At 58.3% G+C, this 25,760-nt stretch overlaps 1 protein-coding gene across 11 annotated transcripts in view; it reads right to left on the bottom strand.

Annotated features, from left to right (window-relative positions):
- Nucleotides 1–476: 476 nt before the first annotated feature.
- The window catches only part of RGS12 (regulator of G protein signaling 12), a 147,993-nt gene continuing 122,709 nt past the window's right edge, over nucleotides 477–25,760 (bottom strand). For 9 of the 11 annotated variants that reach the window (XM_033213570.1, XM_033213578.1, XM_033213569.1 and 6 more), the window contains 13 exons: nucleotides 25,575–25,667; nucleotides 23,781–23,924; nucleotides 22,853–23,032; nucleotides 22,403–22,556; nucleotides 19,117–19,193; nucleotides 17,234–17,428; nucleotides 16,833–16,906; nucleotides 16,201–16,327; nucleotides 14,084–14,180; nucleotides 11,868–11,947; nucleotides 11,334–11,487; nucleotides 9,109–9,657; nucleotides 477–911 (listed from right to left, as the gene is read on the bottom strand). In XM_033213570.1, coding sequence (XP_033069461.1) covers nucleotides 682–911; nucleotides 9,109–9,657; nucleotides 11,334–11,487; nucleotides 11,868–11,947; nucleotides 14,084–14,180; nucleotides 16,201–16,327; nucleotides 16,833–16,906; nucleotides 17,234–17,428; nucleotides 19,117–19,193; nucleotides 22,403–22,556; nucleotides 22,853–23,032; nucleotides 23,781–23,924; nucleotides 25,575–25,667 — 2,154 coding nt within the window. In that variant the 3' untranslated portion in view covers nucleotides 477–681. Of the gene's footprint in view, nucleotides 912–7,883; nucleotides 9,658–11,333; nucleotides 11,488–11,867; nucleotides 11,948–12,503; nucleotides 13,422–14,083; nucleotides 14,181–16,200; nucleotides 16,328–16,832; nucleotides 16,907–17,233; nucleotides 17,429–19,116; nucleotides 19,194–22,402; nucleotides 22,557–22,852; nucleotides 23,033–23,780; nucleotides 23,925–25,574; nucleotides 25,668–25,760 lie in introns of those variants that run through there. The other 2 variants (XM_033213573.1, XM_033213574.1) reach the window with 2 other exon arrangements.

Here is a 25,760-nt window from a genome sequence, read left to right as displayed (position 1 = left end):
CCTGTACCGAGGGTATTCGGCTTTAGGGGTTCCATCAAGGCAACCTGGGGGATGGCCCCGCCTCTTCTAACTCAACCCAGCCCCCATGGCCCCGGCCTCCCCAGCAGCCACACCTGGCTCCCTTTCTGTAATCAGACCCTTTTCAGCCCCAGGGCCTTGGCACAGGCCCAGGGCTCTTTCTAGACTTCCTCTGCCGTCAAATTGCAGTTTACATGGTCCCTCCCCAGAAAGGCCCTCAGACCACCCTGCTAAACAAGGCCGGGTTAGGGTCCCCACGTGACGGCGAGAGCCAGTCTCTGCCATCCGGTCCTGGCCCTCAGGCCCCAGGAGTCAAGCGTCCCTCTCCTCAAAGCCCCTTTGACCTGACCCTGGGGCATTTCTCTTCCTCAGGCCCCTCTGTCTCCTGCACGACCTCCTGGGGATGTGCTCGGAGAATGAGTCTGTGCCCCCAGCACCCAGCACCAGACCGACGCTTAGGTCCTCAGAAATGCTTTATTGGGCAGCAGGGGCCAGGGCCAGCATGGTGAATGTCTGGGGCTAGTGCCTCCAGCGAGGTCACCCCCTGCCCACCTGGCTCCTGAGGGTGTTGGTGGCTGCGGTGGCCCCTCTGAGGCTCACAGAATCCACTGGGACTGCCCCACCCCGACATGTTCACGGGAGAGTTGGCCAGGCCAGGGCAGCTCAGACGAAGGTGGCGTGGTGCGCGCTGGCCCTGGGCTTCGCGGGCTCACCTGGGACAGGGCTCAGGCCAGGGAGGTCTGACGTAGGAGGCCCACCACCGGCCTGCGACCTCCCAGGGCCAGCCCGTGTCCCCGCGATGCCACCATCCCGCCCGGGCGCCAGGCCAGTTACAAGATCCACGTTGATGATTCTGTTGACCGGGAGGCCTCGGCTGCCGTGGGTCCCGCTTCCTGTCACAGGGAGAAGAGAAGCTGTCACTTGCCTGACCTGGCCCTGGGCCCCCGGAACCCACCCCCCACCCCGAAGGCCCCTGTACAGACACTGGGCATGGGAGGGGTTCCTGAAACACCCCAAACACATCCCAGAGGCAGCTGGCCTCCCACTGTGGGCCTCCGGGCTGGGGCAGGTGCACCCAGGGGAGGTGCGGTGTTCCCAGAGTCCTCCGCAGAACACCTGCCACCAAGTGGGAGAGCCGACCCACTCAGAAACCCCACCACCCTGCTTCCCCACTGCAGCTCAGGAACAGAGCTGGGCCCCCGGCGGAGCCCCCACCCCGACTGCCCCCCAATTCCTCCTGGGTGCTGTCCTCAGGCCCCACCGCCAGGCCCAGGGCCCATCCTCAGGGCCCACCCGCAGGGGGTCGAGCACTAGGTTGGAAGCAGTCCCAGACAGGCTGGACCCTCTTGGCCTGGTGGAACGGGCCCTGAGCCCTGCATCTGCTGCCCCATCCCACCCTACCAGGCTAGCCACTTGCTCGCCCACCTGGCTCACTGCCTCAGCACCGTCTTCACCGCACACACCCTGCTCTGGGCCTGCCTGTCGTGTCCCCTCCCCCTTCATCCCTGGCCCCCCTGCTGAGGCCCCTCTTCTGGGCTAGTCAGTGCCTCTGCCCCCACTTCTGGCTCCAATGCCCACTCCAGTCCCAGGAGATCCCGGCTGCTTGAACCGGCCTTGGAAGCTTCTAGACCCAATGTGGGCAGGCCATCTCCTTGCCAGCACCCCAGGAGGCCTCCCTACCCAGGGCGTCACTGCCCTGCCACATCCGGTGACCTCCACGTGGACCCCTGGAGGACAGAGTCATGTCTAAGCCAGGGTGGAGTTCTCAGGGGCCAACGAAGGGTGGGGCCAAGGAAAGTGAACGGTGCGCACAGAGCAGGTTGGTTCACGCGCCGCCCGGAGCTCCATGGCAGGACCCCAGGGCCTGAGCAGGGGCAGTGAAGGCCCCATGCTGGGAGAGCCCAGAAGCCCTTCCCCACTCAGTGACTCCACCTCCCCATCTGCACCGTGGGGGTGACATTACCAACCCGGAGGAGTGGGCTTCGGGGACAGGTTCCTGGTGCCCAGCGTGCCTCCCGGGCAGGGGTCCAGGAGCTTCCTTCCCCAGTGAGCCTGGGGCTGAGGCCCTGGGACAGTCACGTGTATGCCAGAGTGGAGGCCCAGAGGCACCTATGGGGTGGCAGGGGCACCAGGCCTGGGCCCACAGCAGACAGGCTGCAGGAAGAGGCAGCCCTCGGCTGATGAGAACCAGGGACAGGGGGTCCCTGCTACCAACTGCTGCCCTCCCCAGGTGAACCGAAGGCCTGGGAAGGTGAAGACCCTCCTCGATCTACAGTTCTGAGGTTCCTGAGAAGGCCGCAGGGTCCTTGCTGCCCCAGCAGCTCCGTGGCCATCAAGGTCCTCAACCCCAGTGTGCCCCACCTCACCCTCAGTCCAAGCTTCCGGAAGCAGCCTCCATGAGGGATCTGTGAACAAGTCCTGGCTGCGGGCAGAAGGTGCGGCTCCCCTCTTGAGCATGCCCAGACTGTCCTCTTAAACAGGTACCAGCGGTGGCCCCAGAGGCCCTCATCCTGGCCTTGACGCAGCAGCACCAGGGTGCCCAGCCAGTGTGCGGGAGCTGCGCGGGGCCTGTGCGTCTTACTCAGCCAGGCCCAGTGGAGATGCCGTCTGGAGGCGTAGGGGCCCATGTGGAGCAGCTGAGACTAGAAACTTCTCCCAGTCAAGCCTCTGCTCATTCAACAAGTATCCTGCTACGTTCTGCCAGGGCTAGGAGCTAGCCCTGCCCCCAGGGGACAAAGGAGCAGCTCTGCCCATCTCCTTCTTGTCTCCAAGTCCCCACGGCTCCGAATACCGGGCTGCAGGACTGGGAGGTAACAGGTGTGGGGAGAGGCAGGGGTTCGCCCCCCTTCGCCGGTCAATCCCATGAGCATTTGGGCATTTGCCTGGAGTGTTCATCGGGCTCCGAAGGGGCCTGCGACCCCACACGTGTCCAGAAGCTCAGCTCTTCCCCACCAGTCCCACATGGGCAGATGGGAGAACAGGCCCCTGTGGGCCCCAGGCAGATAGCGTGCTCAGGATGGGAGAAACACTTGTTTCTGGAGATAGTACAGCTCTGTACGGACCAAGGACGTCCACATCACAAGGAGGGGGCCACAGCCAGGCCCTTCCTGCCTACGGGACCCAGCCTTGCCCTCCTGTGCAGGGCAGCCAGCCCCAGGCCTGTGACTCAGCCACCTGGCCTAGCCCTGAGCAGTGCACAGCCTCACCACCTGCTTGCCAGGGCCTGCCCAGGGAGCACCTTCTTGCCCAGCGTTTCCCTGGCAGGGATGGCGACACAGAGGACCCAGCAGAGCCTGTGCCGCCTCCAGAGGGGCCTGGCCTCCTGGTCTCACTCCTGGTGCCACATCTCCAAACATCCAGACCTGAGGCCACACTGGGATCTCGTTTCCTGCTGCTTGGGCCACCTGTGAACCTCTCCCCTCCCTGTTGCCCCACGGCTTCCTGCCCTCAGCTGGCTGGTCCTGCCGGTTCCGACTGTGCTGTCCAGCCTTCCCGGGAGGGGGTCCTGCTGGAGACCCCACAAGACACAGCAGGAAGGCCCCTCTTTCCACATAGGCGGGCCCCTCACTGGCTGCTGGTCGCCCCCAGGCCTCCCAGACACTTGTCCATGAATGTCTCTGTGCCAGCCACTGCCAGCTGCTCTGGCCTAGGCCCGGGGCCATAGAGGTCAGGCTTCTGCCCCACCCTGGTCCTCAAGGCTGAGTCAGGAACCCCAGCAGGCACAGCGGGAGCAGGGGCATGGCCTGAGCCCTCCCAGGCTCTCCTTTGAGACCCAGGCCTGGCACCTATCCCACTGCCCTTCCTGCCCCCAGAGGGACCCCGTCCCCCAGGCACTTTGCTCAGCCTCTGCCTCCATGCTCCAAATCATCTGTGCTGCCAAGCACAGTCACCTCCTGTTAAGCCTCCCTAGTGCCCCTTGGAAGCTTGCAGGGCACAAGGACACCCAGGCATGGCTGAGCCGGCTCACACTGAGAACAGGGCAGGAAGTGGGGAGCGAGGGGGAGCCAGAGGCAGGGACCCCACAATCTACTCTGGCTCCCAAGGTCCCTTCCCTTCCCAGCTTTCCCACCACAGCGCCCCCCACGGGCTCCTGCCGAGGCCCGTGCACTCCTGCTGATGGGCTCCCATGGGAAAGAGTATCCCCAGAACCCTAGTTCCAGAGTGTGACCCCCCAAGGTCCCCCGTCCATGTGGGTCCCCAGCCAGGATCATGACTGTGTCTGTGATGGGCTGGGGCTGGGATAGAGCTCCTCAAATATTTGCTGGGCATTGGCGAGGGAGTGGACAGCGCCCAGCAGGGTGCATAGCGTGGTGTGTGGGGAATAGGGGAGTAGGGATAACTCAGGGCACAGGAGTGCATGTGGCAGACCCCAGGGAGGGGCTGCAGGCCAGAACTCCAGCAGTACCGGCTGAAATGGGCACAGGTGGCCAGTCCTGGAGGGAACATGAGGGTGGGCCAGGTCATGGTCACTTGCAGGCCTGAGACTTCCATTCTGCAAGACCTGGCTGGAACTTCAGGTGGGGCAGACACTTCAGGGAAGGAGAGGGAGCAACCTAGGGTGGCTTGTGGTGGGATCCAGGAGGACCACGTGTCACAACCCGGCTAGGGGCTGTGGAGGAGGGCCCAGGCCCGCTGGTCAGTTCAGGAAGCCCCTGGGGAGCCACGGAGCTGGGCAGGAGCCAGGAGGTGCTCTGGGGAGAGGAGGCTCTGGAGAGGCACCTAGCAGATGCCCTCAGCAGCTCTGCAGGCCTGAGACCAGTGGCAGGCTCCTGGGGCTGTGTCCCCAAGAAAGCCAGCACTCTCAGTCCACATCAGAGTGAGGGGGTCTAAGCTGCATCTGTTCCTGCGGAGGGCTGGGCACAGGAGCTGCTGAGGAGGCCTCTCTCACAGGAGTGGCTCTGGACAGAGCAGGAGCCAGGCGGGGCTGCATCCTCACTGGGGCCTCAGCAGGTACAACACAGTGGCCGTGCCACGGGGCGTACTTTCACCCCCAGGGTGAGGGGCGTGGCCTCACTGCAGAAGCCCCAGCAGGCAAGCATCGCACACCTGGTGGGTAGCTGAGCTCCAGGCGCCCTGAGAGCAGCCACTGGGCCCGAATGTGTCCCTTGGGGACACTGGCGCCTCCAGGTTGAGTAACCCCTGCCCCCACCCAGTCAGCTGCCCCAGTGGACTCCAGTCCCAGGACAGTTATGTGAGGACCCCTCCTGAGGCGGTGCCTAGCAGCTCTCTGCCGGCAGGTGGAGTCCATCCTCTTGGGACGTCTGCACTAGGAGCTCAGCCGGCCATGGGGCTGGGCGCTCAGCCTTACCAAAGGGGCTGGGAGGAGCCACTGGCCTCCAGCCCCTGGCCAGGACCTCTGATTGTGGCCTTGCAGCCAGCTGGGCAGCAGTGAGACCACCCAGCTCCTGGGCTTGTTGTTGGAAACCAAGCAGATCTGGTTAAGAAGACCATTGGGAATTATTACCAACACGACCGTGAGAACCCGTTTTAAGACTGCGCGTGCGGAAGGAGCACTGTGCATTGGAAACTCGGGTGTGGATGCACGTGACCTTTGGAATGCCTCTCTCCTTTGTGAAAGCACAAAGCGCAGACATCTGCTTTGGTGCAGGGATAGAAGATGACTGCTAAAGGCGGGATGCAGCAGTGCTGGAGGGACATTTGCTCCCTCCCCACGAGAACGGAAGGTGAGCATTTTGGAGGGTTCCTGTGTCAAGACAGATACGCACAAAACGTGCCATGCAGACACACGGCAGGTGCACACCCCGACACATGCCACACGCACACACACCAGGCGTGCACGCATGTGGGCATATCTGCCTGACACACTGACATGGTTTGGCTCCGTGTCCCCACCCAAATCTCACCGTGAATTGTGATAATCCCCAGGTGTCAAGGGTGGGACCAGGTAGAGGGAAATCGGATCCTGGGGGCGGCTCCCCCCATGCTATTCTCATGATAGTGAGCGAATCTCAGAAGAGCTGATGGTTTTATAAACGTCTGGCATTTCCCCTGCTGGCTCTCATTCTCTCTCCTGCTGCCCTGTGAAGAGGTGCCTTCAGCCATGACTGTAAGTTTCCTGAGGCCTCCCCAGCCATGCGGAACTGTGAGTCAATTAAATCTCTTTTCTTTATAAATTACCCAGTCTCGGGTATTTCTTCATAGCAGCAGGAGAACGGACTCATACACAGAGCACTGTGTGGACACACACACCCGTCAGCGTGCCCTGGAGCCTCGCGAGGGGCCTGGCACTTCTCCCACTGGCAGCCTCTGTTGTGTGTGTCAGATAGCTAACGCTCAGGGCCATTAGACTGGGCGGTCTGGCAGCAAGTGGCCAAAAGGAAATGAGACCCACCCGCATGCCACTGGGGACCAGACATGCACGGGGGTACTGGCCAGCCTGCAGGGCCTGACGGGTCTCGGTGCATGGTGCTGGGGCTAGACAGATGGGGTGGAGTGCCGCGTGGCGTGTGGCGCTGGGGCTAGAAGGATGGGGCAGTGCGGTGCGTGATACTGAGGCTAGAAGGGCGGGGTGGAGCACCACGTGGTGCTGAGGCTAGAACAGGGTGGCACAGTGCGTGGCACTGAAGCTGGAAGGGTGGGGTGGCACAGCACAGCTCTGTGGAGACCCCCCATACCTCAGGGCTATTGCTGGCAGCCTCCACACGTAGCTGGCATGCTGCCCACTGTGGCAACGGGAAGGGCGGGAGCCTGTGGGCTTGGCTGCACCTCCTGTTGTGTTTCTCACCCCGGACGCTGGGTCCAGGGCAGCTACCACATTGTGAGGAAGCATCCCACAGCAACTGTCAGCGTCGGAGAGCTTGGCCCTCGACGACCCCCAAGCTCCTAAACCCTGACAATGGACGGCTCAGCACTCAGTTCAGGCTCATCCCGGGCCACAGACGTGAAAGAGGTTCCATCAGGCCACCATGGTGTCCACAGCCTGTTTCCTTTGCCGCCATGGGCGGGCGAACTCTCCAATACAGAGAATCCCATTAGAGCAGGGGTTCCAGAAAGCAAGCTGCACAGAGCAGTTTCCGTCCCAAGGCCCCCCAGCAGGCCAGAGCCAGCACCGCCAGGAAGACTGGGCAGGTCCTCAGCAGTTGTCCTGTGTTGCCAGGGACAGGCATGTGGAGGACACAGACCTAGGACCTATGGCCAAAGTCACTCCCACCTCCTTCTCCCACTGGGTCTCCTCCTAGGACAGAGCCCAAGAGCCAAAGGTCCAGGGTACCCACCTGCCCAGGGGCTGAGGAGCCAGCAGGGCAGGGAACCAGTTCTGGCCAGTGGCAGTCAGGGGCAGCCACCAGAGTGCAGGGGACCTGCTCCTCCCAAGGCCGGTACCACCCACCCTCCTGCCACAAACGTGTCAGGGACGTCCAGTCTGGGCCCTGTACTATAAACCGTCAGCTGGGGTGCTCGGCTGGGCCTGCACTGTAAACCACCTCCGTGCTAATGGCCCTTGGCAGGCAGAAGAACTAACCCCCAACGTGGGTCTGTCTGGCCCTCCCAGGCAGCCCTACACACGCCACACCTGTGCGCAGAGCCAGCCGCAGTCCCAGGGCCGCGTGGCCGGGGTATGGGTGCGGGACTGCAGCCCGAGGGCCAGCGGGCCAGCTCATCTCAGCACCCGCCCACAGGGCCACCATCCCTTCTGCCATCCTGCCGCATGGCTGTGCTGTTGGGAGCACACCAGGCGCTCAAGAGTTTTGTTCAGTGGATGGTATATTTTTAAAAGCCAGTAGATTAAGGTAAATCCACTTAATCTCCTAAAAATGTGTTAATATTTCCCCTAGATTAAGATACTTTTATTATTTTCTGAAGTGAAAACAAAGTTTGAAATGAGAAAGAAAAGTTGTAAGCCAGTCCAGTGATGATGTCCAGAATTTATTACTCCTGGAAGAACAGACTCAAAACGCAGGTGAGAGCCACACGGGTGTCCACTGAGACGGGTGGAGGGGACTCAGGCCAGGGGCGGAGGCTGCAGAGTGGCACCGGTGGGAACACTGGGCACCTCAGGCTTTCTCATCCAGGCATGTCCTGGCTGGGAAAGGGGCCAGGGAGCCCCTCCCACACCACATGTGGCCTCCAAAGGGCCAGATATGTACAGATCTACAGACGTGACACCCTGGTCCCCCTGCGAGGTCCAGGCTACAGGTCTGACAAGACCAAACCCTGTGGCGTGCCTCTCACTGCCATCAGCATCCCGGACCAGGGGCAGGACGGAGAGGCTCTCCCTTCGCCCCCAGCAGCAAACCACAGCAGAGGTGTCCACACACCCCCGAGCACGCTCCATGACACACGCCCTGAGCAGCTCCTCTCTCCAGGGAATGGCCACACAGGCCACAGAGGCCACGGCCCTCACACCCCTGGAAACAGCTTTCCCTGCTGGCTGCTGGGAGCCTCGCCTCCGTTTCTGGTATTTGTGGCTCATGGCAATATCCCTGCTGCCTGCCAGGCCATCCTGTTCACTTCACACCCACTGAATCCCCTGCTTCCTCTGAGAAATGCCTGTGACACCCGCAGTCAGGGAGCCCTGCTGATGGCACCTCCGCTCCGGAGCACCCACACCACCCGCTACTGGGGTGCCGGTGGGTCCGAGCTGCACTCTCAAGGCTCTTCTGAGGACGGGCCTGTGTCTTGGAGCCCTCTCCTGCTATGAACACAGAGGGCTTCACTTCCTCACTCAAGACAAATGCTATTGTTTTCCAGTCTTGAGACAGAAACACTAAAAATGGTAGCTGTCCAGATTTGGAAAGGAATGCCTCCATTTTCAGAAACCCCCAGGCCTCGCCCAGGGTGTTCCCAGACCCGGCTGCAGGCACCGCCACGCATCATTCCTGCAAGAGCCTCTCAGGACACCAGGATGCCTGCCTGGAGCGCCTCGGGGGGACCATCCTGACAGACACTGGCCTGCAGCCACACGAGCTCCCCCTTTCCAAGAGGGCCAAGGAAGCCCCCAATCAGCAGGTGAGGAGGGCCACAGAGACCACCAGCAAACAGTGGTAGCCGGGGTCCCGCTGTCCTTCTGACTGGAAGCTGAGCAGACCACACTGACGGGGCCAAGGTAGAGGGATCAGAACCTGGAGGTACCTGGTCTGGAAGGTCCTGGCACGTCCTGGGGGGCGGAGGGCGGCGGCAGCAAGGTGCTGTTGGGGCTGCTGATGTCCCCCTCCCCCATCAGGGTCAGCTCGGCCACGTGCTCATCCTCCAGCGTCTGGATGCCCCCGGCCTCCACTTCCCGAGACTGCCTCTTCCAGATCTGCGTGGTGCCCTCCTGTGCGAGGGAGGCGGGAGACTGGGGGGTGCAGAAGGACCCACTGGGAGACTTCTGCCCGGGGGGGGTGGTCTCGGGAGGCCCAGGAGGGCTGGGGACTGAGCCCAGGCTGGTGGACGGGCTGTCGCTGCTCTCCTGGGCTGGCTCCCACTGCTCGCTGGGCGGGGAGGCGCTCTCCCGGCCGTTGCCTGTGGCGCTTCTCTTGCTAAAGCCCTTGACCACGGCAGCTGCAGTGGGGAGGGTGAGTTCTGTGGAACCAGGAGGTAAACGGAGGAACTCTGGCAACACCAGGTCTTCCTTCCTTAGCAGCCCACGTTGGTCATCTGCTCTGTTGCTCTGAGCTTTGGAAATAAGCTCAAAAAACTCTATTGGAAGAAAACCCAGAGTGACCATGTTTTAGAGAGTTTCATATTAATGCCCGTCACAGCAGAACATTCTAGAAAGCTCTCATCCTGGGCTGTCCTTATGCCCTATTGGCTGTGGGTCAACAAGAGCCCTTTTCCGTCCACACTATCTTCCCACAGACAGCAAAAGGGAGAGCCCTGGGGCTTCTAGCACACTCTGTCTTCAGGAGTCTGAAAACGCTGTGTACTCCCTGAAAACCACGCTATGTTAGTTGAACAAACGAGACATTGGACTCAACACGGTTATGCGCTGATGCCGTCTGAGTGGGATACTGTGGGACTCTATGGCCTGGGCTTTCAATTTAACCCTTGGGGCCCTCTGAGGACTGGCCCCTTCTCTGGTTGGTCAGCATCTGAGGCACCCCCCCGCCCCGAGTCCTAGCTGCAGCTGCAGTCCTCAAAGTTGGGAGCAGGGTGAACCCAAGGAGGCGGAGGAGAGGAAGGCTCTGAGACGGGTGGTCTGGGAAGGGGCACCCTCAAATCCACGCCTGCCTCTCAGGGTCAGTGCCTCTGCGCAGAGGGTGGTCCTCCCAAGCCTAGGGTAGGGGGGCAACATGTGCTCTCCCGCTCCCCGCCGAAGCTCCACAGCCGCGAGGGGCCAGGACAGGTGCCCCACAGCCCACCCACTGCGGAGGCCGCAGGCGCCTCCAGCTTCTTCACTGGCTCCTCCAGAACTCTCCTTCTCTTACCTGGGCTGGGTTTTCTAGGATAGCAGGCCCCAAGGCCACCCTTCGAGGTAGATGGTATCTAAACTGGGCTTTCTCTAGCACTGGAATTACACTCTGAGTTTTTAACAACTACAAGGGATCTAAAATCTCTGATTTCACTGGTTCTCAGAAACATACAAGCTTCAAAGAGGGTGTGTGATTTGTGTTTGGTGGCCGACAAAGGCTGGAGGTGTGTTTTACAGTTTTACTGTGAGGTCGGACTCCACAGCCAGCTGTGACAAAGCTGTGACAAGCCAAGTGGACTGGCAAGTCCACCCTGGATGAAAATTCAGGTCACAGTGACCGCTGTTGGTTTTGATTCTGTTTTCAATGCTTCTCTTTGTTATAAACTTCTGGAGAAAAAGCAGCTTCAAGAAAGGACTCATCTCTCCATCTCAGTCTTCCAGTGTGCCTGTCGCCTCTCCTGGAGGCTGGCGGTGTGCAGGCTGACCTTCCTCACTGATCCCCGTGGCCAACAGAGCTCAGCAAGCCCACGGCCCTTCCAGGCCAGGGCGCTCCGCCTCCCCTAACCTGGGCGCCCAGCTCCACCTGGGGTGGACTCTCTAATGCTAACTGTGCCTCCAGCCACGCTGGGGACCCCAGCACAAGCCAGTGGTGGGGCCATAGGGAAGAGCCAGGGTGAGAGGGAGGCGGAGCCTGCAGGGGCCTCAGGCATCTCAGGGCAGACAGTGCTGCTCACATCGGCTGCCCCTGATGCCCTAGGAGGCCTGGCACTCAGTCTCAAAACTGGGGTTTCGGTGAAGTGATCCCAACAGCCCACAGACTGCCCCCAGGAGAAACATGTCTTCCAGGCCACAGGGGTGGACTGCAGTCACCCAGATGCTGACAGCTCAGAGCAGATCTACGGACTATACTGGAAACTAACTGTGCATTTACTAAAAACGTGGAAGTTTTAAAAAGTTCACATACCCTCTGCTTCGTCCAAATTAATTTTCTGATATTTTTTTTTCCCAATCTTTGCAATAGATTCTTCTCTCTTTGAAAGCCGGGGATCCCTAGCATTTTTTCCATTTTCTCCTTTTATTTTAATAGAATTAGACTTGCCTAGTGTTCTTTCCTCTCCCTGCATTAGAAGGAAAGTCAAAGTTCTACTTTCATTTCAATACACGACAATTTATCATTCATTAGTTAGAAATTAGAAGGCTCATGAAATAGATTGCATTGATACAGAATTTACATGCATTGCAGAAAAACCATTGCAATGATAAAGATTAGGAACAAGAATAGCATTTAAGGCACAACCACTCCCACCTCAGAAGAAAGCCAGTCCTTGGCAGGTAAGAGGGAGCTGGGCATCGGCAGGGACCGGAGAGACCCCACCAAGGAGCGTGGGGAGACACACGTGATAAGCAGGTGGTGAGGAAAGCGCCAGGGCACCGCGCAGAGCAGGCGGGGCCACAGCGAGAGGAGCGGGGCACAGCGGGGGCCAGGGCGGGGAATTACCGTAGCCGAGTGGTTTCTGGAGCTGGAATGTACAGCTATGTTCTGTTTGACTGGCACACCTTTCTGTTTATCTGTGGATGCTAAACATAAGAAAGCTTTATGATTTCAGGGACTCACAAATCCATCTGAATGTTTCGTAGACAACCTGCTCCTACTGTCTCCGATAGCAAAGCTGTAGAGAAGCCACAGGGCATCTGCTGCCCTTATTCACCATGGACAGCCCGGGGGGGAGGCCCCACGGGACAGGAGAGAGGACCCGTCCTCCACGTGCACAGCGGGGCTCTGTACATCTAACTAGGGACTTGCTAGGACTTGCTGGAGGAGTGAGGTTGAAATTGAAAAGCTCATTTCATACACTATTTGGCATAAATATTCTTTAGAAAGTCAGAGTCTTATATTTACGACATATTTTATTTTTCTTTCTTTTCTTTTTTTGAGATAGTCTCACTCTGTCACCCAGGCTGGAGTGCAGTGGCGTGATCTCGGCTCACTGCAACCTCCGCCTCCCGGTTCAAGCAATTCTCCTGCCTCAGCCTCCCATGTAGCTGGGACTACAGGCATGTGCCACCACGCCCAGCTAATTTTTGCATTTTTAGTAAAGACAAGGTTTCACCATGCTGGCCAGGCTGGTTTCGAACTCCTGACCTCAGGTGATCTGCCTGACTCAGCCTCCCAAAGTGCTGGGATTACAGGCGTGAGCCACTGCACCATCTGTGACATATTTTCTAATACAGCCTTTGCCCCATGTCAGGGCCACAGGCTGGCCTCTGCCGGCACTAACGGTCTCAAGCCCATTTCTCTGACCCAGATGTGACTGGAGGAGTCGCGCTCCTGCCCCGCATACAACCCTACAAAAGTGCTGAGCACCAAGCTCCACCACAGGCCTTGCTTGTACATAAACAGGCTCCGAGGCCCCACAGGCCCTGGGCACAGGGGGTCAGCTGGGGCAAAGCTGCTGGCCGCCCTGCTGGTTACACATGCTGTGCCTGCCCTACCTGCCTGGGTGTCAGGGTCTGGGGCAAGGCTTTCCCTAGAGCAAAGGGTGGGCTAGGGGAAGGGTCTCTGCTCTGTGAGGAGCTGGGGAGAGAAGGGTTGGAGATCCAGGGCTAATGACCTCAGTGCTTGCTTCTGACTAGAACCCATGGCCCAGGTCTCCCTAGGTGGGGACAAGGGAGCCACGTATGCCCTGCATGACATCATCAGGGCCAACAACCTGAAAAGCAGAGGGGCAGCCCAATGTCACCTGAAGTGGTTCCTCACAAAGTGAGCTCTCTACCTAGAATGTCTGCAGGTGGGTTTCCAGAAAGCTCTTTCCAAGAGACATACCTCCCTATGGCACCTGCACTGCAGGCGCTAAGGCCACGCCTCTGCCTGTCCTTGGGGACAGCTACAAACAGGACCCACCCTCCTGGGTCTGAGTAACCGTCCTCACACACGGTTCTCAACCAGGGCTCTAAGGAGGGCCAGCTCCTGCGCGTCAGGATGAGGTGGGGGCCGGGAGACGAGCTCATCTCTGAAGGCTGCTGGCCGGACCCCAGCTTCCCCAGGGCAGGACTGTCATGACCAAGGAACACATGGAAAAGAGCTCTGTCAACCACCTGATTCCCTGCACACAAGGAACTGCAGAACCAGCCCAAATGACTGAGCCTGCAGCCTCCACTTTGCTGGGCAGAACACAGCTGTCTACTGCCCTGGCTTCCTGTTTTGTGCCCGGAGGGAAGGGCGCCAGATCAGGGTACCAAGGAGGGACCAAGCGACCCAGACCATTTCCCTTTTCTGTACTGACTCAAAAGCCTCCCCCTCCCCTGGGACAGCCCCATCTGCCCTCTCTCCTGCGCAAGCCCCACTTACCCACTCCCCTGCACCGGCCCCGCTCACCCTCTCCCCTATGCCAACCCCACAGCCCCCCCTGCACTGGCCCTGCTCGCCCTCTCCCCTATGCCAACCTCACAGCCCCCTCCCCTGCACCAGCCCCGCTGTCTCCTCCATGCCAACCCCACAGTCCCCCCTGCGCTGGCCCCACTCACCCTCTACCCTGCGCAGGCCATCCCCCCACTTCTGTGCAAGCCCCATCTGCCCCTCCCCTGCGCTGGCCTCACTCACTCTCTTCCTTGCACCGGCCCCGCCTGCCCCCTCCCCTGCAGCGGCTCCATAGCACCCTCCCCTGCACTGGCCCCACTCACCCTCTCCCCATCCGCTGCGCCGGCCCTACTCACCCTTTCCTCTGGAAGGATCCTTCTCCTCCAAGACAACCCGCTGTCCGTCCAGACTCGATATAGGGGCGCCAAGGTCCAGGGGCTCCTTCTCTCCACTCTAGGGCAGAGATGGGCACTGAAGAATTTACCCAGATTGGAACTTCAGGGAACAGCTGTGTGTGATCCCACCCGACTGAGCGACTGTCCTAGGCTTGATGGAATCATGCAGGAGATGGCCCTAAGGTGAGGCCTGCCTGACTGAGGCACACGTGCTAGGGCTGAGCCGGGCTCCTGACATGGGTAAGGAGTGCCCTGAGGAACTGCGTGGGCAGTGCCTCCCACACCGGCCCCTCCAAGGCCCAGGGGCAGGGCAACGTGTCAACACTGGAAGCACCTTCACCCACACATCTAATGCTATAAAATGCATGTAAAATACTTGGAAATAGGAAGCGAAGCCCGTATAAGTCTCCACATTGCTCACAACCTCGATGGTGGCCTCCCTAAGAACCCACTCACTGACCCTCGGACGCTGCTACGAAGGGAACACTGACCCTCGGAGGCTGCTCTAGGGAAATACTGACCCTGGAAACTGCTCTGAGGGGTATACTGAGAGCAGATGTTCTCCTTTGTAAACAAGGAAGCAAAGACAGGCAACTTTAGGGCCAGGTGTGAGGCTGAAATGAAATGCTACTGCCGCAGGGCTGGGGTTCTTGTCTGCATCAGAGTTCTCCTCTGGCAGAGAATCTGACTCTTCACCTGCCATCATCACTGTTAAGAAAAGACATCTGAACGTGTTTAGCATTCACAATCTGTCAGTCAGGGGAACGACAGCCGTCCAATGCCAGGCGGGAGAGGCTCTAAGCTCCTGAAGGGGCCAGTCCGCTGGGCAGGCGCGGTGGGCCTTGCGGGGGGAAGCAGAGGAGCTGCCCCAGGTCCCGCCTTCTCCACCACATTCGTGGGCACGGGGAGGGCCACAGAATTCACTGGAGAGGTCAGCTGAAAGCATCTGAGAAAAAGCCACATCCCAAACAACCCATTCCACACAAATCCTCCATAGCCCACACAGCCCAAACCCTGCCTGGCCTGGAGCCCTCGGCAGCCAAGGGCCGCAGCTCACAGAGAACCAGCCTGACTGCAGCCAGCCCTTCCACCCTGGCGCCCCCAAACCATGCCAAGAGCACGCTGCCACGACCAACTCCATTTTACAGTCAGGGAAACTGCAACACACGGGGGCTAAGTCATTGCTTTGCATCTCCACAGAGTCGGCCAAAGGGGCACACCTGGGAGCCAGGCCAGGTCTGCCTCCGACCAGCAGATTTCTGGACTCCAGGATGGAGCCTGCAGTGCAGGAAAGAGGTTTCTGGTTACCCTCAGAGGTGGTGTCTGTAAATAATTTAATAGGTTCTTCTTGTTCACTTCAAAGTCCTGGAATAATTTTGAGTGTAGTTTCCGGGAAAATTTAAATCCTGAAAATACTTGAAATCATTGCTCCAATAAAGTTGACAAGGAAAGAAGACTAGGCGGACGCTGTGCCCCTAAGCCCCCACGCTCTGGAGCACACTCTGGGGCCCAGCTCTCCCTGTCTCGCATGGCCTGCCCAGTGCCTGCTGTCACCACCCCAGGCAGTGTTTTCTTTCTTAATCCCATTCACATCATAATGGTGCAGTCTGGAAGTGTCAGCTGAGTTCTTCCATCTCCAAAGTGCAGGTGAGAATCAGGACATTTCCATGTGACCGTGCCCTGGGGGCATCAGCACAATGCCCCGGCCCAGGCCCAGCAGGTGCTGTGGGGGCAGGGCCATCCGCACTCTCGTATCTGATCACATTTGCCAACAGCGGGGGATACGGGGATATTCCGGGGCTGGTTGGTTTGTTTCTCATTTTGGCCTCCCTGGAGCAAAACCACATCTCAAATATCAATTCTTTTTGGAATGACCAAGGTACAAATAAACCATGATGGCTCCCAATGAACAGAATGAGAACTGGGGATGGCAGAGGCTGTTTCCTTTCCTCCAAGGGGGACAACCAAATCGGGGGAAGACACTGCTTCCTGGTGTGCCCTCTTCAGTGAACAACACAGAGGCTGCCAAAGGGAACAGTTCCCATGGTGACGACGCCCGGGCCCCATGCAACACTCACCAGCCTCACCAGCAGGCCACTGAGGTCCAGGCCATACTTGGCCACGACGGGCCGCAGCACCTCCGTGACGGGCTTGGTGGGCTTGGCCTTGAGTCCCACTGACCGGTTAATCGGAACAAGATCCAGCCTGGTGGGGGATGGAAAAATTCACTACAAACTCATGTCAGCTCTCATTAGGAGATCAGTTCACGAGCAGAACTACAGCACAGCCCCAGGCCGCCCTCAAGGCCTCGGTGTGCCCCGCACCAGTTCAGCCCCAGCTGATCAGAAAGTGCTTTCCTCCACGTGGGAAAAGTCAGGCCAAGCAAGGGCTGTGGCCTCCTCCTCCGGGGACAGCAGCGTCCTGCAGAAAGCACTCCTGCCCCTCCCTCTCGGCATCTTAGGGGGCTGTGCTCACCAGGCCAGGGCAGTCCTTGTTCACGGGGCAGGGAGGAGAGGGCCCCTCTCACCCCTGGGCTTGCAGGGGTGCTGCCTCATGTGGGCCTCCATCCCCCACCAACCCCACTGACACCCCATCGTAGCCCAGCATGGAGCATCCACAGGCTACCCACTAAGTGCAGAGACCAGCAGGTGGTGGGCACATGGGGTTGGCTCTGGGAGCCTCAGGCGAATGACAGCGATCTTCCTCTTACCGAAACAAGGTGCGCTTTTCTAGGCGCAGGTCCCTTGACTCCAAGATGCTACTGTCTTGGTGCAGCACCAGAGGCTGAGGAACAAAGAGACCAGAATCAACGTGGGCACAGAGGCACCCCCGAAAGGCAGAACAATGTGCCCCAGGTGCACAGCTGTGCAGAGCAAAAGAGCAGCTTCAGAAATAGCCATCCAAAGAAAGCGATCACTCTTTCCACACCAACCTAGCACCCGCATGCAAAGTGCTCCCAGCAAGTAGTTCAGATAATCTGGCCTCCACTCCAGGCACAGTTGAAATGAGGAGCGCAAGAGGGGAGAGCCTGAGGACTCTGACGAAGCTAGGGGCCAGGGAGCAGGTAGGCCATGGCCTGAGGGCAGCACGAGGGTCAGGCGGGCCCAGTACCTTGTCCCCGCCCACCAGGAAGAGGTCTGCGGCCGCCCCATTGATGCCATGCCGCTCACAAAGTCCAGACAGGATGTCTTTGATGGAGAAGCCCGCCTTGACAGCCACCACGCAGGATGTCCCATCCGGGAGGTGAATGCAGCAGTGCTTGGTGGCCTTGTCCTTCTCGGGTGCCAAAGTCCTGCAGGCCTCCGACTGGGGAGTGGGGAGACAAGCAGTCAAGTGGGCATCAGCATCACAGGGGTGCGGGGCATCTCCCAGAGCAGCCCGGCTGGCCCAGGCCTCACGTGCTGGAGAGGCTGGTGCCCTGCCACTGTCCTAACGGCAGCTCCCCAGGTGCACACATCTCAGGCTCAGTCCACACTGCCTGAGGCGTTGGGTTTTGTGAATTAATACGGGAGAGCAGTCATCATTCTCTCAGCTCTGGGCCTCACTGGCCATCGTGCTCAGGACAGCATGGGCCCTGGTGCGGCTCTGCTCAGAAGGTACATCTGGGCTTCTCCACCCAGAAGCAGGGCGGTCCTGCAGGGCCCACTGAAGCTGCCCTGTGAGGACCACTCCCTCCTGGGGCTCTATCCTCTCTATACACAGCTCCCCGAGCACATCGTTCCAACGTAAACCTCGCCTAGACTGTTACTTCATCATCACTGCCTTCTGGTAGTCTGAAGTCTCTTTTCCCTGAGCATTATTTCAGGAAACTAGTTTGTACAGTGGTAGGCTGGCTGCACAGAATGGCCCAACCATCCCCTTCCCTGTCTCTGTGCCCCTCGTACTATGGCTTTGCGGCTCCTCTCATGAAGAGGTGGAGTCAGCCCCAGCCCAGACCTCAGTCGGCAGAAGGAGCGGCTCCAAGCCTGGGCAGGTGGTGGGCACACCAGAGGCCGTCCTCCTCTGCTCAGTGTTGGGGTCCCTGAGACGGCTGTGGGATGGGGTGAACTGGCCTGCTGGGTGAGGCAAACGAAGGGTCCTGTCAGTGCTCCTGCTCCAGCCAAGGGCCAGCAAGGGCCAGTCATGTACCTGAGGGCCTCTGGGACCAGCCAGCTGGCTCCTGTGCCAGGTAACCAGAAACACACAGGCAAGGCTGGCCAGAATGGGCAGAACCACCAAACTGACCCAGAGACCCAGCACAACAGTAATTGTTTTCAGTCTCTGAGTTTGGGGGTGGGGAGGTATTAGGCAGCAGGAGCTAACTGACACCTGGTAAATCCTTACAGCTTTCAGTGTTATTTGGAACAACTGAAGAAGAAATTATATTCTACATTCATTCCTGCCTGAAAATTTCAAATGACTAGGATGCTGGCAACCAGTGAGGTTTTCCAAAATTCCTATCAAACAACATCTAATGAGCTCACGAGTCCTGCCTGCGCCCGCTCATCTCCCTCATCTGCTGGAAACTGGGGCCAGGAAGAGCACCAGCCAAACTGAGCAGGCGTGAGAGGGTGCGGGAGACAGGCGGTCCGCAGGCAGAGGGGCAAACCCTGCAGTGCGGGAGTGCGTGTGACGCTCACGCGGTGAGACAGGGAGCGCCTGCTCTCGACGCCTTCTGTTGATTCTTAGTGGGAGTTCACAAAAACTAAATTACAACAAAAAGACTTAAGAAATAAATCCAAAGATACTTTAATGAGTTCCTTCCCTCGTATAACTAATAGTTTTTCGTGCCCTCTCAGGAGCCCTAGGCTGGGGGACCATGAGGCTGGGGCCTTGGGCCACCCTGCACTTTGCCACTGTGCCTGGGCCTGCACCCGAGCCTCGTCCCCCAGCTTTGCAAAGTGAATGCTGGGTTTTGTATACGCAGGTTTCCGTGGGGCAGAGGTGTCACCAGTCAGCTGGGGGGGACAGCCCTGAGCCTGAGGCCTGTGGGATAAGGGGAGACAGTGACTCACCAGGTCCAGGCTCCCTGCAGAGGACACAGAGCCCTGGGACTCTCGGCGACAGAGGCCTCCATTGGCATGCAGGGGCTCTTGACGGGGGAAACACAGTGACTCACGTCAATCAAAACCCTATTTATTTGGTCCCATCTCCCAACCCTCTGTCCCCTTTAGGCTGAGCAGACAGACACACAGCACGTAGGGCAGACGCCAGGAAGCCCTCCCCGTAAGGCACCACCTCGCCTCGCTTGGTGGAGACAAGTCACATGTGTCTTCCTAACCCTGGAAGCCAGTCAGGGACCAGTGCGGCTCTACCCACCACGAAGCGGAGACACCACTCTCTGCCCTGTCCACCGCCACATCCTGGCTCCAAAACATGCTTGGCTCACGGCAGGTGCCCAATAAGTCACGTCAGTACATGCAGTTCCACAGCACGGACCCAGGTGTACGTCCCGGCCAGGGCCTTTCCTCCACTCCATCTGGAGCTTTCATCCCCAAATGTAGTTTCTGGGTCTAACTGGAACCCCCCCGCTGTGGCAACAGCCTGCGCTCTCAGGCGGATGCGGCCTCCAGACCCACTCGGTCCCCATCCTTTTTCTCTGACGTCCTGACATGAACCATAATGAAGTGTCAATTGTCACCAACCTCAACTAACTATATTCTTAGGCTAATCTACAAATCATGAAAATTCTGACACAGAAAGGACTTTTCAAACAGCACCTGCTCCCAAACCACGCTGCTGTGCGTGGGACCTGAGGGGAGAGGGGAAGGCAGCTCCCAGACCCACTGGCCTCCAGACTGCAGCCACCTTCCACAGGAACAGATGCCCAGGCCATATCCTGGGCCAAGATCAGACTGTGTTAGTTCTGGGAGTGCCTGCAGTTCGGGTTTTATTTTTTTGGTTTGCTTTGTGTTTTTCAGAGACAGAGTGTCGTTGTGTCCCCCAGGCTGGGGTGCAGTGGCACCATCATAGCCCACGGCAGCCTCCAACTCCAGGACCCAAGCAATTTTCTTCCCACCTCAGTGCCCCCAACAGCTGGGACTACAGGTGCGCCACCACACTTGGCTAATGTTTATTTTTATTTGTAGAGATGAGTGTCTTGCTATGTTGCCCAGGCTGGTGTTGAATTCCTAGGCTCAAATGATCCTCACACCTTGCCCCCGGCCAAAGCACTGGGATTTAAAGGCATGAGCCACCGTGCCCCACTGCTATCAAGGTTTGGTTTTATTTATTTGTTTTTTGAGACAGTCTTGCTCTGTCACCCAAACTGGAGTGTAGTTCTCGGCTCACTGCAACCTCCGCCTCCAAGGTTCAAGTGATTCTCATGCCTCAGCCTCCTGAGTAACTGGGACTAAAAGTGCCCACCACCACACCCAGCTAATTTTTTTTCCTTCTTTTGAGACGGAGTCTTGCTCTGTTGCCCAGGCTGAAGTGCAATGGCACAATCTCAGTTCACTGCAACCTCCACTTCCTGGGTTCAAGTAATTCTCCTGCCTCAGCCTCCTGAGTAGCTGGGATTACAGGCATGCACCATCACATCTGGCTAGTTTTTGTATTTTTAGTAGAGTCAGGGTTTCACCATGTTGGCCAGGCTGGTCTCAAACTTCTGACCTCAGTTGATCTGCCCACCTCAGCCTCCCAAAGTGCTGGGATTACAGGCATGAGCCACCATGCCTGGCCCCCCCGCCTTTTTTTTTTTTTTTTTTTTTTTTTTGTATTTTTAGTAGAGCCTTACCATGTTGCCCAGGCTGGTCACCAACTCCTGAGCTCAGGCAATCCACCTGCCTCAGCCTCCTCCCAAAGTGCTGGGATCACAGGCGTGAGCTCCCACGCCCGGCTCTATCAAGGTTTTAAAAGCCCTTTGCAGATCTGCCAGGTGTGGGGGTGGGCACGAGCGGATGGACGGTCTGAAGCAAACACTTCCATCTCCCAGGTACTCAGGAAACCTGGCCCCACCTAATGCCATAGTGTCCATCTCCCAGGTGGCCTCCTACAAAGGTGAGCTCTACAACTCTCAGCTGCCTTTGCTTGGAGAAGAGCACCTCACAGCATGGCCAGGAGTTCAGGGCTGCCCACATCAAGCCCTCACCAGCACCTCCTTCCGTGCCCCGGGAACAAAGCTCCCCCCTGCAGGCGGGGGCAGCCATGCACAAATGCTTGGCACTGCAGGGCACGCACAGGAGCCGCAGCGGCAGAGCACAGAGCACCCTGCTCACCTGCCTCCAACAGGGCCATGCCAGCTGGTGCTAGCGCAATCACCTCACTGCCTGATTTAAACCAGGAGACCACAGGCTTAGTGCCAGTCCTCTATCAGGCAGGACACTCATTCCTGAAAATTAATACCTTTCCCAAAAATCTCTAGAGAAGAAAATCTTTCCAGCTCTCCCCTTTGTGCTTTTCAGCACCTGGTACAGAACAGCCTCATCTTCGCCAGCATTCAGCATGGGCATCTCCAGGCCCTCTGCCCTGCCGCCTGCCAACACCACCCAGCTGGTATCTGGAGCTCGGCCAGGAGCCACCAAAGACCCTGCAGCCCCACCCCCTGGCACCCTGGGAGCCGTCTCTCTGCCTAACTTTTGTTACAGGAAGTCTCAGACATGCACAAGAGAAAAAGGGACAGAGCATCCAGAATGGGCAGCCCCCGCTATCCAATACCAATCTTAACTTGGAAATTGCTCACAACTTCAACTACGCTACCACAATCTAAAATCCACACACATGGAAAATGCTCACTACTTCAACTACGCTACCACAATCTAAAATCCACACACATGGAAAATGCTCACTACTTCAACTACGCTACCACATTGTAAAACCACACACATGGAAAAGGCACATGGACACTGACACCTACCTAGCAGAAAGCCCCGGCAGAGAACCAAGCTGCCACCTGGGGGAGATGCCCAATAGCACATTTGTGTGTTCCTATTTTTACTTGATTGTATTTTCCAAATTTTCTACCAAAAGCACCTATTACTTTTGTAGTGAAAAGCAGGAGAGGACACAGATGTTCAGCCGCCACTGTGTGGGGGAGGCCTGAGGTAGGCATGGGCTGGAACATACTGAGCCCTTTTCTCTGGAAGATTCTGGAGCAGCCCTGCTGCCCTCTGGCTAGCTGACAGGTCGTGTCCCCCAGACACAGTGGCATTCCTTATTCATTCAGAGAAGCTTCTTTGACCCACCCACAGGGTCTCTTACTGCACACATGGCCCAAGGTCATCACCAACCCCCAGAGCAGTGCCAGAACGGGGACACGGCTGCCTGGCCTGGACACCACAGCCCAAGAGCCACCCCACAAACCGTCTGCATGGTCTCCGTGCTCCCTCTTCTTCTGGGACCTCCCGGTGCTCCTGGTCCGTGACCACGAGAAAAACGCGCCTTTCCGCTTCTTCTCACTATCCTCATCTCCCATTTCTTCGTTCAGGGATCGGCCGGATTTTGATTTTCCACTTAACTGTCATCAAATGGAAACCTTGGTTAAAACCATGTGAAGTTATTTTACTATTACATTAAGTGCAAAGGAGGCAATACTGAGCTGTAAACACAAGCACTCTATGGGATGGTATCACTTCATAGGTCATAGTGTGGCCCTGACAGGACTCCAGAAACAGCAGCTGGAACTTTCCAGCATGGAGCATCACCCACCACTGGTGAAGAAGCCGACAGGGCCTCTTTTCACTTCCCACAGAACAGCTCTCAGCTGATGACATACAACCCACAGGGGCGTGAGGTCAGCCTCAGGGAGGTCACCTTTTTTGGCGTGGACACACTGGACTGGTCTGAACCGAGGCTGTGCTTGGAAGCCGGGCTGCTGGGGACCTGCTGGGAGTCCGGGAGCGCACGGCCCTCCACTTCCGCCAAGATGCATTCCTGGTACAGTGGGGACTTCAGAAAGCGAGTGTAGCTATCAAACTTCATGAGATTGAAGATCTGGGGAGGGGATGTAAGGCGGGACAGTCACAGGAGGGACCTGGACATGCGGCCTCAGGCGCACGGCTGCTTGGCGACCTGTAGGCAACCACTGGCCATCCTGAAAGGACATCATTTCAGTCCATTTTCCCCCGCCAGCCCCAAGAGTACTTAAAAGTTATTTCCAGTGTGCCTCTATATCTGAGTCTTCTTTCTCATAACAAACCAGCCTTTATCACTCTTAAAATTAGTGAATTCTGACAACTTACAGAAGCCATCAGCACGAGCAGACTCCAGATAACTTTCGTTAAATAAGATTAAAACCAAAAGTGACTAGAAATCTAATAGCAGACTGCTTTGAAAATGCCACCCTATGCGTCTGTGAATGTGACCCACATGCTGCAGTGACATGCAAAGACATGTCTCGAATAGCATGGGGCCTAACGCACATCACCACAGCAATGTCCTACAATGCAAAACTTCAAATGCAGATGTGCCATCACTCATGCAGGTGTGACTCCACACAGATGCACATGCATTGAAACAGGAGCCAGTATGAACAGTCAGCGCATTGCAGATAGGCACACAGTGGTTCAGGACTTATTTCACGGCCCTACTGAAAGCTCCACTTTCTGTCTGTGTTTCTCCACCTGTGTCTGTGATGCTCTCAATCCACCGGCCTGCCTGATAGCACATGTTCTTTGAAGGTGGACCCTATACCCCGAGCCCTAGCCTGGACTCCCCACAAGCTCCCATGGCCTGGGGTTACCTGGAGCTGCTGCTCCTTGAACATATCTGGGTGAGGTGCACGGAGGACATCGTCTGCTAGCTGGGCCTGGCTGTCGATGTTGACCGGGGTGGTGGCTTTGCTGCACAGAAACTTACTGAAAATCTCCCGGGCCCTGTAGGAAAGCTGACAGGAAAGGCACCTGAGCAGCCTGGCACGGCTTCCTTTCCCCACACTCCTGCTGCCTGCCAAGGCCTGACACCCCCGGGCACTACAGATGTGTTCTCACGGGACCCAGTCATTACCTCTTAGTTGAATAAATAAATACAAGTGTGGCCAGAATGCAGCAGCACGGGTGGGCTCCTCTATGATTGTTTAAACGGATACTTAAAGTGTCCCAAAGACCCAGGCGATGCGAGCCCAGCAGCAGCTGCACACGGGCAGTACTGCCGTGTGTCCACACACACCTGGTCTTGGCAAGGTGGGAGCGCAGGAGAGCAGCGCCCTCTGAGCATCTTGAGCAGATGAAAGCAGCCCCGGAGCCTGGAAGCGAGGCCACAGGCCGACTGAGAACACAGCAGCCAGGCCAAGCCGAAGCGTCCCTCCCAGGCCTCTCCCGCACCTCCCACGAGGCACAGGAGGAGAAACGGTGAAACCCATGGCCTGGGATGACTCCTGCCTCTGATTTGCTTTCAAATTCCCCTAAATACACATTCCCTCCTCAGAATTCCAGCACACTGAAAGACGACCCATCTGCTGGTGAAAGCTGGGGCCGAGGGCGTTTATACAAACCATGTTTAGGCAAAATTAAATATCATGTATATTTAAAAATTTATTCTGAAAAAGAAATGATTTTTTCAAGCCACGTGAAAATATTTTAACATCCACTTTCCAACTGCTCTAGATGCTCCCTGCACCAAGCCAGCCTCGAACGAGGCTACGCCGCCCCTTCACACACGCCGCCCCCTCACACACGCGCCGCCCCCTCACACACGCGCCGCCCCCTCACACACGCGCCGCCCCCTCACACACGCGCCGTCCCCTCACACACGCGCCGCCCCCTCACACACGCGCCGCCCCTCACACACGCGCCGCCCCCTCACACGCGCGCCCCCTCACACACGCGCCGCCCTCTCACACGCGCCGCCCCCTCACACACGCGCCGCCCCCTCACACGCGCCGCCTCTCACACGCGCGCCCCCTCACACACGCGCCGCCCCCTCACACACGCGCCGCCCCCTCACACACGCGCCGCCCCCTCACACGCGCCGCCTCTCACACACGCGCCGCCCTCTCACACGCGCCGCCCTCTCACACGCGCGCCCCCTCACACACGCGCCGCCCCCCACACACGCGCCGCCCCCTCACACGCGCGCCCCCTCACACGCGCCGCCCTCTCACACACCGCGCCGCCCTCTCACACGCGCCGCCCCCTCACACACGCGCCGCCCCCTCACACACGCGCCGCCCCCTCACACACGCGCCGCCCCCTCACACACGCGCCGCCCCCTCACACGCGCCGCCCTCTCACACACGCGCCGCCCTCTCACACGCGCGCCCTCTCACACGCGCCGCCTCTCACACACGCGCCGCCCTCTCACACGCGCCGCCCTCTCACACACGCGCCGCCCTCTCACACGCGCCGCCCTCTCACACGCGCCGCCCTCTCACACGCGCCGCCCTCTCACACGCGCCGCCCTCTCACACGCGCGCCGCCCTCTCACACGCGCCGCCCTCTCACACACGCGCCGCCCTCTCACACGCGCCGCCCTCTCACACGCGCCGCCCTCTCACACGCGCCCTCTCACAGCCCCCACTTCCCAAGTGTAGACTTACCTCCTTTTTGTCATGTGCAGGAACATGATTAAAATATTCACAGGCCTGCCAGAATAAAATGTTTTCTTCACTGAATTCTTTCCTTAGAAAATCCTAAGAAAGATACCATTTATTAACATTGACACACGGTCCTCCTTTTTCTTACTTTCCTTTTACAGAAACCATGGGGTCATAGGCTGCTCAGTA

This window comes from Trachypithecus francoisi, unplaced genomic scaffold (assembly GCF_009764315.1).
Source record: "Trachypithecus francoisi isolate TF-2019V2 unplaced genomic scaffold, Tfra_2.0 Lachesis_group1, whole genome shotgun sequence".
Classification (NCBI taxonomy): domain Eukaryota; kingdom Metazoa; phylum Chordata; class Mammalia; order Primates; family Cercopithecidae; genus Trachypithecus; species Trachypithecus francoisi.
This window is presented reverse-complemented; position numbering and strand designations above follow the sequence as displayed.